The sequence below is a fragment of the Garra rufa genome, unplaced genomic scaffold (assembly GCF_049309525.1).
Source record: "Garra rufa unplaced genomic scaffold, GarRuf1.0 hap1_unplaced_003, whole genome shotgun sequence".
NCBI classification, from domain to species: Eukaryota; Metazoa; Chordata; class Actinopteri; order Cypriniformes; family Cyprinidae; genus Garra; species Garra rufa.
In genome coordinates, this window is record NW_027394278.1 from 7,332,089 (window position 1) to 7,345,315 (window position 13,227).

General features: G+C 47.3%; 1 protein-coding gene across 1 annotated transcript; it reads left to right on the plus strand.

Annotated features, from left to right (window-relative positions):
- The first annotated feature begins 1,426 nt into the window (after window positions 1-1,426).
- Window positions 1,427-12,379, plus strand: LOC141309779 (uncharacterized). The gene is made up of 6 exons (XM_073832558.1): window positions 1,427-3,865; window positions 3,908-5,344; window positions 5,438-5,584; window positions 7,278-8,220; window positions 8,544-10,672; window positions 11,594-12,379. Exons 1-6 carry the CDS (start codon window positions 1,427-1,429, stop codon window positions 12,377-12,379), a joined length of 7,881 nt encoding a protein of 2,626 aa, XP_073688659.1.
- Window positions 12,380-13,227: the final 848 nt, after the last annotated feature.

The following is a 13,227-nucleotide window of genomic DNA, read 5'->3' on the forward strand; positions in this document are numbered from 1 at the left end:
TGGTACCAGGAGTGGGGTTCTCCTTGATAGCTTTTGGGGTTTTGTTTGGTTTTTAGGATACAGTGGCTGATATAGACAACGGTAGTGGTGAAGAGGAGTTTCGTTAATGACAGCTGGTGCAGCGTGCCTGGAGAGACGTGGAGGAGGCGAGGTGCTTGCAGGTGTTCCGGAATAGAAAGGGGTTCACATTGTCACCGAGGGTGAAGTGGACATTGGAAGACGGACACTTCCAAACTGACGTCGTGCGCAAGCTGGTACTGTTGTGTGACTTTGTTGCTTTCAGAGCTATATAGAGACTGCATCAGGAAATGGATCAGGACCCGATGGTGCCCGAAGCTCACGCTGGATCCAGCCAACCCGTGGATGGTGCCGAGGCTGTGGATCATGACGGAGGTAACCCAGTGGCACAGCTACAGTCACAAATTTTGGAATTGGGCCAAAAACATGACCAAGTACTGTCTGCTCTCGCCAACATGAGTAATGCTGGTACCAGATCTTATGTATACATTCCAAGAGAGCGTCAGATTGTCCCATTCAGTGGTGACTGTTGTACAGATAACCAAACTGTAGATGAGTTTATTGATGAGATTGAAAGAGTCATTCGAGTTCGGGGTTTAAACAGTGTGGATCAGGTAGACTTTATCCTCTCTCATTTAAGGGGTTCAGCGTTAGATGAGATAAAGCTGTGTATGGGGGGAGAGATGAAACAGCCTGAAGAGCTCTTTTCATATTTAAGGGGAGCTTTTAGAGAAAAACGCACAACACCACAGCTGTTACATGCCTTTTATGCTCGCCGGCAATTAGATGGGGAAGATTTTCGAGATTATTCTCATTCGCTGTCTCAGCTGTTGAATGCTGCCCTCCAGCAGTCATCCAATATTGTGTCTGATCCCCGGTTAACGCTCAGAGACCAGTTCATTGAAGGGGTGCGTGACCCTACTCTTCGCAGAGAACTACGCAGGTTTGTGAGAGAGCGGCCACACAGCACATTGTTTGACGTCCGTGATGAGGCTATGATGTGGTGCTTGGAAGACAAACCTCGCAGTGCTAATGTTGCTCGAAGTAGGAACATTGTGGGTGTGGTTTCGGAGCAGGCCAACTCAAGCTGCACAGTGGCCAATGAACTGGCTGTAACCCTGCAGGAAGTGGTTAAAGTTATTACTCAACAAGGTAAAGCAATTGGGGAGCTCACTGATGCTGTGCGTGAGCTTACCATTCAGAAAACCAGTGTTCCTGGTAGGAGTACAAAGCCTAAATTTAGGCCAAGGTATACTGACGATGGTCAGCCAATCTGCCTAAGGTGTGAGGGAGTGGGACACTTAGCTCGAACCTGCACAGCATCACAGGGGTCAAAATCCCAGTCTACCTCTGCCTCAGCAACTCCAGTGTCGGGAAACGGGCTCCCTCCATTGCAGTGAGCCGGGCAATGCGAGGAAGGCCTGAAGGCTCAAATAGTGGTCCACTGACTAAAGAAAGGTTTCTTGAGCGTGCAATAGGCACATGTCCAGAGGTAATTATTTACATTGGTAGTGAGCCTGTTCATTGTTTGTTGGACACAGGAAGTAATGTAAGCACACTTACTGAGAGTTTTTTTAAGGAGCATCTCCACGGCGAGGATAGAGACATTCACTGCACAGCGAAGTGGCTCAAAATAACTGCAGCCAACAAGTTGCCTTTGCCTTATCTTGGGTATGTGGAATTAGATATCCAAGTTATGGGATTGACTATACCAGAGTGTGGTTTCCTAATAGTCAAGAATGGGGACATTCCAGAGACAGACTCGACACCACCTGGTGTAATAGGAATGAATATAGCTCAGAGATGCAGACAGCTAGTTATCTCTGAGTTTGATAACACGCTAGGAGGTCGCTTGGACTCTGTGTGGAGGGAAGCTTTCCATCGAGTACAGGAGGGGGAGCTCATGGAAAAGATTTCAGTTGCCCGAGTAAGTGGCAAACACAAAGCCTACATACCAGCATCATCTGTTGCTACTGTTTATGTCAAAGTCCACAAAAGGCCAGCAGGAAGTGATATTTGGGCATTGTTTGAGCCAGCAAATGGGCCCTTGCCTGGAGGGTTGGTCCTAGTCCCAACCTTAGTGCCACCTCATAGTAAGGTGTTTCCTGTCCAGGTGGTGAATTTTTCTTCAGAAGATGTTTGGTTACCTTCTAAGACTCGGATGGGTGTGCTTGCCAGATGTCAGTGTGTGGAAAGTAACCCGTGTGAAGTGAGGTTTCACTGCATGTCTGCTGACCAGGAAGGGGAGAGTGTTGATCAGGACAGTAGACAAGAGGCTAACAGGGACATGGGACCCTTGCTAAATGAGCTGCATATAGGAGGTACACCAGAGCAACAGGCAGAACTAACTGTGCTCCTGAAAAAATATGCTGATGTGTTTGCAGCCTCTGAAAATGATCTAGGTTACACGGACAAAGTGAAACATGAGATACCTTTGGTGGATGATACGCCAGTCTCTCAACCCTACCGACGCATACCTCCGACCCAGTTTGAAGAAGTCAGGGAGCACATTTCCAAGTTGTTGAGAAAAGGGGTCATACATGAGAGCTCCAGCTCTTATGCCTCACCAATTGTGCTAGTGCGAAAATCTGATGGGAGCCTCCGACTTTGCGTGGACTACAGGAAGTTAAATGCGAAGACCAGACGTGATGCTTTCCCCTTACCACGCATAGACGAGAGCCTAGATGCATTGGGGGGGGCAGAGATTTTTTCGACGATAGACCTTGCAAGTGGGTATCATCAAGTTTCCGTACTTGAGAAAGACCGTCACAAGACTGCATTTATCACCCCGTTTGGGCTATACGAATATCATCGTATGCCTTTTGGGCTTTGCAACGCGCCCGCAACATTCCAGCGCCTTATGCAATCTATTATGAGTGACCTGGTGTTTCACATTGCCCTTGTGTACCTGGACGATTTGTTAGTGTACTCTGCTACCTTCTCGGATCATCTGGTAAGGTTGGAAACAGTGTTCAAAAGACTGAGGGATACTGGGCTAAAAATCAAGGTGGGAAAGTGTCATTTCCTGCAGTCGGAGGTCCGGTTTCTTGGACATCGAGTCTCGGCTCAGGGAGTAAGCACGGACCCTGACAAAGTAAGCGTGGTTAAAGAGTGGCCAATACCCAGTACCTTGAAGGAGCTCAGGTCATTCCTGGGTTTCTGCAGTTATTATCGAAGGTTTGTTGAGGGTTTCTCTCAAATTGCTGGTCCGCTGCATGAAGTAGTTAATGCCTGTCTCAGAGGGAACGGTTCTATTAGAGTAGAACAGATGTTTAAGCAGTCTTGGTCCCCCCTATGTCAGTCTGCTTTTGAGCAACTTAAAGAGAGGCTGACTAGTGCTCCAACACTTGGGTACCCAGATTTTGACCTCCCGTTTGTTGTGGAGACAGACGCTAGCAGCCTTGGTTTAGGTGCCGTCTTATATCAATATCAGGGTGGGAGGAGGGTTGTAATCGCCTATGCAAGTAGAAGGTTGCGCGGGGCGGAACAAAACGATCGAAATTATAGTAGTATGAAGTTAGAGCTTTTGGCCATGAAGTGGGCGGTAACCGAAAAATTTCGGAGTTACCTCTTGGGGTCAAAGTTCACTATCATCACCGACAATAATCCCCTCTGCCACCTCACAACCGCCAAGTTAGGGGCAACTGAACAAAGATGGGCAGCTCAGCTAGCTGTTTTTGATTTCGACGTGAAGTACCGTCCCGGGCGATGTAACACAGCCGCCGATGCACTCTCTAGGAGGCCAGGATTGGAGGAGGTGGAGCCTGAAGGAGAGGACCAAGAATATGATGGATGCATTGCCCTTTGTAATTCACTCAGGACAGGGACAATTCTGGGGCCAGATCTGGTTGCAGCGGGGATTGAGTGTCGCCAAGTTTGGCAGCTGCAGGCATCCGAGCCAGTCGGAGATGACAGGGGCTGTGAGAACACCCCTACCCTGCCAGGTTACTCCAAAGTTGAACTCTGTCAGTTCCAGGAGACTGATCCAACCCTCAGCATGTTTAAGAAGTTCTGGAGCAGGAAGAAAAAGCCAACTCACCAAGAGAGGATAGAGTTGTCTAAGCCAGTGCTGTCCTTATTGAAACAGTGGAAGAAAATAAGAGAGGAAGATGGAGTCTTGTATCGCGTAGCTGAAGATGTTCACACTGGAGAGTGCCATCAGGTGCTGTTACCTGCATGCCTCACTGAACAGGTTCTAAAAAGTGTACATGATCAATTAGGGCACCAGGGCATAGAACGAACTCTTAGCTTGTTAAAACAGAGGTGTTTCTGGGGGGGTATGTATAAGGATGTTGAAAACTGGGTGAAAAATTGTCAGAGGTGCGTGTTGGCGAAGGTGCCTCAGCCGAAGATCCAAGCACCCTGGACACCGTTCTTAGCTTCACGACCGCTGGAGGTTATTGCAGTGGATTTTACTACCTTGGAGCCAGCTGCGGATGGGCGGGAGAATGTCCTGGTGGTTACGGACGTCTTTACCAAATTTAGTCAGGCATTTGCAACCCGTGACCAAAAGGCGGAGACAACAACGAAGATTCTGCTAAAAGAATGGTTTTTGAAATATGGAGTGCCTCAACGCCTGCATTCCGACCAGGGTAGAAATTTCGAAAGTGCCATCATTGCTGAGCTTTGCAGGTTCTACGGAGTAAAGAAAACACGCACCACGCCGCATCACCCACAAGGAAACCCCCAGTGCGAGAGGTTCAATAGAACCCTCCACGACCTCTTACGAACACTCACACCAGAGAAAAAACGGAGGTGGCCGGAGCACCTAGCAGAGCTTGTCTATGCTTACAATGTCACACCACATTCCTCCACGGGCTATTCACCATACCATTTGCTGTTTGGCCTCCAACCCCATCTTCCTATCGATGCCTTGCTGGGTCAAGAACCCAAAGCTGACCAGGGACAAGACTGGCTGAACGCACATAAGGAGAGACTCCATGAGGCACATTTGCGGGCAAAAGAGTATGCTGAGAAAAAGGCAGCTGACAGAGTAGCACAGCAAGAAGAGAAGGTGTACTGTCCAGCAGTGGAGGTGGGACAGAATGTGTATCTCCGCTATCGACCCCCAGGGAGGAACAAAATCCAAGATGCATGGTCGTCCACCATGTATAAAGTGGTAGAGGTTCAGGGATCGACGTACGCTGTGCAGCCGATAGAAGGAGGACCGATAAAAAGGGTGCACAGATCTAACCTTAGGCCTTGTGTGAATAAGGGTCCAGTTCCAGCACCAAGGATTCGAAAACCGTCTGTTAGGGAAAAACCTACCTCTGTGTTGGAAAAGGAAGTGCCACCACTGGATGTAGAGTGTGTGTTGGTGGAAGAGGTCCAATCTCCAAAAGAAGCACCACTCCTTAATGCGGCCCTGGAAAGATGAGAATCACCTGTTGTTGAATCTGGAAATATTACTGGAGATCAGAAGGAAGAAATGGATGAGGCTGTTTCTCCAGGATATGAAAGTGGAGAGGTTTCTGATGAGGCTCTGGAAGAAGAGTCAGAGTTTGTCCGGTCAGAGTCAGAATGTATTGATTTACCTGTAGAAGTGCCTGTGTTGAAGCCTGTACCTGTACCTAGAAGGAAAACAGGAAGTAGTACCCAGTTAAATGCACCATGTCCTGAACCCCGAAGGACACAGAGATCAACGGCTGGTGTGCATACAAATCCTAATCGGTTACCTAAATCCGCATGTAATTCACTGACCTTGAGCCCTGATGTGCTTTCCCAGGTATTAGCAGGAATTGTTCTGTATACTTCAGGAAAACTTCAGGGGGGGCTTGAAGAGTAAGCTGTATTTGTAGTCACCGAGGACGTTGACTATCAGCAGGGGAGAGTGTAACCGGGGAGGGAAAAATTACCCAGTATGTAAATGTTTAATTAAAATGAACGGTATGTATTACCAGGAATACATTTACAATATAAACCGATACCTGTCCCATAAAATCAGATTAGGACGCTGGCCCTTTAAGGTTTCAGCGAGTCAAGATCACGTCCGAGTTTTAGCCTTGCGTGAGCGTGTGTGGGAGTAACGCATTGCCGAATATACTACGTTGTTTGTGTGTTTCGGAGATAAAAGTGATATAAATGCCATAAAACGCCAAAAAGGTGGTACATATTCACTTGTATTCACATAACATCCCACCGGGGAATAGTATACAGAGGCGATTGTTTTGTGATCTGCAACGATTGATGAGAATTGATTGCGAGCTCACGTGGAGAAGTTTGTTCGTGTCTCAAGTTTGTTGATGAATCATAGAGCGTGAGTGTTGTATTCGCTTATTTCATAATCTAACATGTTATGAAAATGATATTGTGTATACAGTGGGAAAACTATTTGCTGTGTAATAGTCCAGTAATGCCTTTCCATTGATTATTAGAGGGGAGATATAACGCTGAGGAGGCCCTCTGTGAAGAGCTAGATTGTATTCATTGAACCAGGGTGAGTGATTATTGTTTATTATTAAAGTGTAAATGTATATTTTGTACAGTTCATGCAAGTATGTTGAAACGTGTATTTGGGGTTGTGTTGAATTACTTATCTTTCAAATTCAAGAGTAATCTGTTGTAAAGCTAATACTGTACTACTGTGTGTAATCCAGTGATAATTTGAACGATGCATGTGGCCTTATGTGTGCATTTGTATGTGTTTTATTTCCAGGTGTGTAAAGGCCACTACCGTTGTCTTTTTATTTCCCTTTTTTTGTTGTCTTTAAATGCCACACTGATTGTTTAATTTCTTGTTTTTGTACTTTTTGTATTTTGACGGCAGGGAACTAATTCCCATTTTATTTCTATGGCTGAATATTTTTGCCCTATTTTGTAACAAAACAATCCCCAAAAAAAGCCAAAGCTATCCTTAATGCTGTGTCCCAGTGGTCACAGTCGAGAATAAAAGACCCCAAGTTGAAGTGTTCGCCTGTGTTTGGCTCTTTATTGGGCAGTAGGCCATCGGCTGGCGACACCTATTTTTGGTACCAGGAGTGGGGTTCTCCTTGATAGCTTTTGGGGTTTTGTTTGGTTTTTAGGATACAGTGGCTGATATAGACAACGGTAGTGGTGAAGAGGAGTTTCGTTAATGACAGCTGGTGCAGCGTGCCTGGAGAGACGTGGAGGAGGCGAGGTGCTTGCAGGTGTTCCGGAATAGAAAGGGGTTCACATTGTCACCGAGGGTGAAGTGGACATTGGAAGACGGACACTTCCAAACTGACGTCGTGCGCAAGCTGGTACTGTTGTGTGACTTTGTTGCTTTCAGAGCTATATAGAGACTGCATCAGGAAATGGATCAGGACCCGATGGTGCCCGAAGCTCACGCTGGATCCAGCCAACCCGTGGATGGTGCCGAGGCTGTGGATCATGACGGAGGTAACCCAGTGGCACAGCTACAGTCACAAATTTTGGAATTGGGCCAAAAACATGACCAAGTACTGTCTGCTCTCGCCAACATGAGTAATGCTGGTACCAGATCTTATGTATACATTCCAAGAGAGCGTCAGATTGTCCCATTCAGTGGTGACTGTTGTACAGATAACCAAACTGTAGATGAGTTTATTGATGAGATTGAAAGAGTCATTCGAGTTCGGGGTTTAAACAGTGTGGATCAGGTAGACTTTATCCTCTCTCATTTAAGGGGTTCAGCGTTAGATGAGATAAAGCTGTGTATGGGGGGAGAGATGAAACAGCCTGAAGAGCTCTTTTCATATTTAAGGGGAGCTTTTAGAGAAAAACGCACAACACCACAGCTGTTACATGCCTTTTATGCTCGCCGGCAATTAGATGGGGAAGATTTTCGAGATTATTCTCATTCGCTGTCTCAGCTGTTGAATGCTGCCCTCCAGCAGTCATCCAATATTGTGTCTGATCCCCGGTTAACGCTCAGAGACCAGTTCATTGAAGGGGTGCGTGACCCTACTCTTCGCAGAGAACTACGCAGGTTTGTGAGAGAGCGGCCACACAGCACATTGTTTGACGTCCGTGATGAGGCTATGATGTGGTGCTTGGAAGACAAACCTCGCAGTGCTAATGTTGCTCGAAGTAGGAACATTGTGGGTGTGGTTTCGGAGCAGGCCAACTCAAGCTGCACAGTGGCCAATGAACTGGCTGTAACCCTGCAGGAAGTGGTTAAAGTTATTACTCAACAAGGTAAAGCAATTGGGGAGCTCACTGATGCTGTGCGTGAGCTTACCATTCAGAAAACCAGTGTTCCTGGTAGGAGTACAAAGCCTAAATTTAGGCCAAGGTATACTGACGATGGTCAGCCAATCTGCCTAAGGTGTGAGGGAGTGGGACACTTAGCTCGAACCTGCACAGCATCACAGGGGTCAAAATCCCAGTCTACCTCTGCCTCAGCAACTCCAGTGTCGGGAAACGGGCTCCCTCCATTGCAGTGAGCCGGGCAATGCGAGGAAGGCCTGAAGGCTCAAATAGTGGTCCACTGACTAAAGAAAGGTTTCTTGAGCGTGCAATAGGCACATGTCCAGAGGTAATTATTTACATTGGTAGTGAGCCTGTTCATTGTTTGTTGGACACAGGAAGTAATGTAAGCACACTTACTGAGAGTTTTTTTAAGGAGCATCTCCACGGCGAGGATAGAGACATTCACTGCACAGCGAAGTGGCTCAAAATAACTGCAGCCAACAAGTTGCCTTTGCCTTATCTTGGGTATGTGGAATTAGATATCCAAGTTATGGGATTGACTATACCAGAGTGTGGTTTCCTAATAGTCAAGAATGGGGACATTCCAGAGACAGACTCGACACCACCTGGTGTAATAGGAATGAATATAGCTCAGAGATGCAGACAGCTAGTTATCTCTGAGTTTGATAACACGCTAGGAGGTCGCTTGGACTCTGTGTGGAGGGAAGCTTTCCATCGAGTACAGGAGGGGGAGCTCATGGAAAAGATTTCAGTTGCCCGAGTAAGTGGCAAACACAAAGCCTACATACCAGCATCATCTGTTGCTACTGTTTATGTCAAAGTCCACAAAAGGCCAGCAGGAAGTGATATTTGGGCATTGTTTGAGCCAGCAAATGGGCCCTTGCCTGGAGGGTTGGTCCTAGTCCCAACCTTAGTGCCACCTCATAGTAAGGTGTTTCCTGTCCAGGTGGTGAATTTTTCTTCAGAAGATGTTTGGTTACCTTCTAAGACTCGGATGGGTGTGCTTGCCAGATGTCAGTGTGTGGAAAGTAACCCGTGTGAAGTGAGGTTTCACTGCATGTCTGCTGACCAGGAAGGGGAGAGTGTTGATCAGGACAGTAGACAAGAGGCTAACAGGGACATGGGACCCTTGCTAAATGAGCTGCATATAGGAGGTACACCAGAGCAACAGGCAGAACTAACTGTGCTCCTGAAAAAATATGCTGATGTGTTTGCAGCCTCTGAAAATGATCTAGGTTACACGGACAAAGTGAAACATGAGATACCTTTGGTGGATGATACGCCAGTCTCTCAACCCTACCGACGCATACCTCCGACCCAGTTTGAAGAAGTCAGGGAGCACATTTCCAAGTTGTTGAGAAAAGGGGTCATACATGAGAGCTCCAGCTCTTATGCCTCACCAATTGTGCTAGTGCGAAAATCTGATGGGAGCCTCCGACTTTGCGTGGACTACAGGAAGTTAAATGCGAAGACCAGACGTGATGCTTTCCCCTTACCACGCATAGACGAGAGCCTAGATGCATTGGGGGGGGCAGAGATTTTTTCGACGATAGACCTTGCAAGTGGGTATCATCAAGTTTCCGTACTTGAGAAAGACCGTCACAAGACTGCATTTATCACCCCGTTTGGGCTATACGAATATCATCGTATGCCTTTTGGGCTTTGCAACGCGCCCGCAACATTCCAGCGCCTTATGCAATCTATTATGAGTGACCTGGTGTTTCACATTGCCCTTGTGTACCTGGACGATTTGTTAGTGTACTCTGCTACCTTCTCGGATCATCTGGTAAGGTTGGAAACAGTGTTCAAAAGACTGAGGGATACTGGGCTAAAAATCAAGGTGGGAAAGTGTCATTTCCTGCAGTCGGAGGTCCGGTTTCTTGGACATCGAGTCTCGGCTCAGGGAGTAAGCACGGACCCTGACAAAGTAAGCGTGGTTAAAGAGTGGCCAATACCCAATACCTTGAAGGAGCTCAGGTCATTCCTGGGTTTCTGCAGTTATTATCGAAGGTTTGTTGAGGGTTTCTCTCAAATTGCTGGTCCGCTGCATGAAGTAGTTAATGCCTGTCTCAGAGGGAACGGTTCTATTAGAGTAGAACAGATGTTTAAGCAGTCTTGGTCCCCCCTATGTCAGTCTGCTTTTGAGCAACTTAAAGAGAGGCTGACTAGTGCTCCAACACTTGGGTACCCAGATTTTGACCTCCCGTTTGTTGTGGAGACAGACGCTAGCAGCCTTGGTTTAGGTGCCGTCTTATATCAATATCAGGGTGGGAGGAGGGTTGTAATCGCCTATGCAAGTAGAAGGTTGCGCGGGGCGGAACAAAACGATCGAAATTATAGTAGTATGAAGTTAGAGCTTTTGGCCATGAAGTGGGCGGTAACCGAAAAATTTCGGAGTTACCTCTTGGGGTCAAAGTTCACTATCATCACCGACAATAATCCCCTCTGCCACCTCACAACCGCCAAGTTAGGGGCAACTGAACAAAGATGGGCAGCTCAGCTAGCTGTTTTTGATTTCGACGTGAAGTACCGTCCCGGGCGATGTAACACAGCCGCCGATGCACTCTCTAGGAGGCCAGGATTGGAGGAGGTGGAGCCTGAAGGAGAGGACCAAGAATATGATGGATGCATTGCCCTTTGTAATTCACTCAGGACAGGGACAATTCTGGGGCCAGATCTGGTTGCAGCGGGGATTGAGTGTCGCCAAGTTTGGCAGCTGCAGGCATCCGAGCCAGTCGGAGATGACAGGGGCTGTGAGAACACCCCTACCCTGCCAGGTTACTCCAAAGTTGAACTCTGTCAGTTCCAGGAGACTGATCCAACCCTCAGCATGTTTAAGAAGTTCTGGAGCAGGAAGAAAAAGCCAACTCACCAAGAGAGGATAGAGTTGTCTAAGCCAGTGCTGTCCTTATTGAAACAGTGGAAGAAAATAAGAGAGGAAGATGGAGTCTTGTATCGCGTAGCTGAAGATGTTCACACTGGAGAGTGCCATCAGGTGCTGTTACCTGCATGCCTCACTGAACAGGTTCTAAAAAGTGTACATGATCAATTAGGGCACCAGGGCATAGAACGAACTCTTAGCTTGTTAAAACAGAGGTGTTTCTGGGGGGGTATGTATAAGGATGTTGAAAACTGGGTGAAAAATTGTCAGAGGTGCGTGTTGGCGAAGGTGCCTCAGCCGAAGATCCAAGCACCCTGGACACCGTTCTTAGCTTCACGACCGCTGGAGGTTATTGCAGTGGATTTTACTACCTTGGAGCCAGCTGCGGATGGGCGGGAGAATGTCCTGGTGGTTACGGACGTCTTTACCAAATTTAGTCAGGCATTTGCAACCCGTGACCAAAAGGCGGAGACAACAACGAAGATTCTGCTAAAAGAATGGTTTTTGAAATATGGAGTGCCTCAACGCCTGCATTCCGACCAGGGTAGAAATTTCGAAAGTGCCATCATTGCTGAGCTTTGCAGGTTCTACGGAGTAAAGAAAACACGCACCACGCCGCATCACCCACAAGGAAACCCCCAGTGCGAGAGGTTCAATAGAACCCTCCACGACCTCTTACGAACACTCACACCAGAGAAAAAACGGAGGTGGCCGGAGCACCTAGCAGAGCTTGTCTATGCTTACAATGTCACACCACATTCCTCCACGGGCTATTCACCATACCATTTGCTGTTTGGCCTCCAACCCCATCTTCCTATCGATGCCTTGCTGGGTCAAGAACCCAAAGCTGACCAGGGACAAGACTGGCTGAACGCACATAAGGAGAGACTCCATGAGGCACATTTGCGGGCAAAAGAGTATGCTGAGAAAAAGGCAGCTGACAGAGTAGCACAGCAAGAAGAGAAGGTGTACTGTCCAGCAGTGGAGGTGGGACAGAATGTGTATCTCCGCTATCGACCCCCAGGGAGGAACAAAATCCAAGATGCATGGTCGTCCACCATGTATAAAGTGGTAGAGGTTCAGGGATCGACGTACGCTGTGCAGCCGATAGAAGGAGGACCGATAAAAAGGGTGCACAGATCTAACCTTAGGCCTTGTGTGAATAAGGGTCCAGTTCCAGCACCAAGGATTCGAAAACCGTCTGTTAGGGAAAAACCTACCTCTGTGTTGGAAAAGGAAGTGCCACCACTGGATGTAGAGTGTGTGTTGGTGGAAGAGGTCCAATCTCCAAAAGAAGCACCACTCCTTAATGCGGCCCTGGAAAGATGAGAATCACCTGTTGTTGAATCTGGAAATATTACTGGAGATCAGAAGGAAGAAATGGATGAGGCTGTTTCTCCAGGATATGAAAGTGGAGAGGTTTCTGATGAGGCTCTGGAAGAAGAGTCAGAGTTTGTCCGGTCAGAGTCAGAATGTATTGATTTACCTGTAGAAGTGCCTGTGTTGAAGCCTGTACCTGTACCTAGAAGGAAAACAGGAAGTAGTACCCAGTTAAATGCACCATGTCCTGAACCCCGAAGGACACAGAGATCAACGGCTGGTGTGCATACAAATCCTAATCGGTTACCTAAATCCGCATGTAATTCACTGACCTTGAGCCCTGATGTGCTTTCCCAGGTATTAGCAGGAATTGTTCTGTATACTTCAGGAAAACTTCAGGGGGGGCTTGAAGAGTAAGCTGTATTTGTAGTCACCGAGGACGTTGACTATCAGCAGGGGAGAGTGTAACCGGGGAGGGAAAAATTACCCAGTATGTAAATGTTTAATTAAAATGAACGGTATGTATTACCAGGAATACATTTACAATATAAACCGATACCTGTCCCATAAAATCAGATTAGGACGCTGGCCCTTTAAGGTTTCAGCGAGTCAAGATCACGTCCGAGTTTTAGCCTTGCGTGAGCGTGTGTGGGAGTAACGCATTGCCGAATATACTACGTTGTTTGTGTGTTTCGGAGATAAAAGTGATATAAATGCCATAAAACGCCAAAAAGGTGGTAAATATTCACTTGTATTCACATAACATCCCACCGGGGAATAGTATACAGAGGCGATTGTTTTGTGATCTGCAACGATTGATGAGAATTGATTGCGAGCTCACGTGGAGAAGTTTGTTC

Excerpts from the sequence above, each read along its gene's own strand:
- LOC141309779 (XM_073832558.1), top strand. The coding sequence starts at position 1,427 with ATGCGAGGAAGGCCTGAAGGCTCAAATAGTGGTCCACTGACTAAAGAA. Across the intron at positions 5,585-7,277 it reads CTGTGTTGAAGCCTGTACCT|AGACTGCATCAGGAAATGGA; the intron begins GTACCTAGAAGG and ends AGAGCTATATAG. Across the intron at positions 8,221-8,543 it reads TCAGAAAACCAGTGTTCCTG|GAAGTAATGTAAGCACACTT; the intron begins GTAGGAGTACAA and ends TGTTGGACACAG.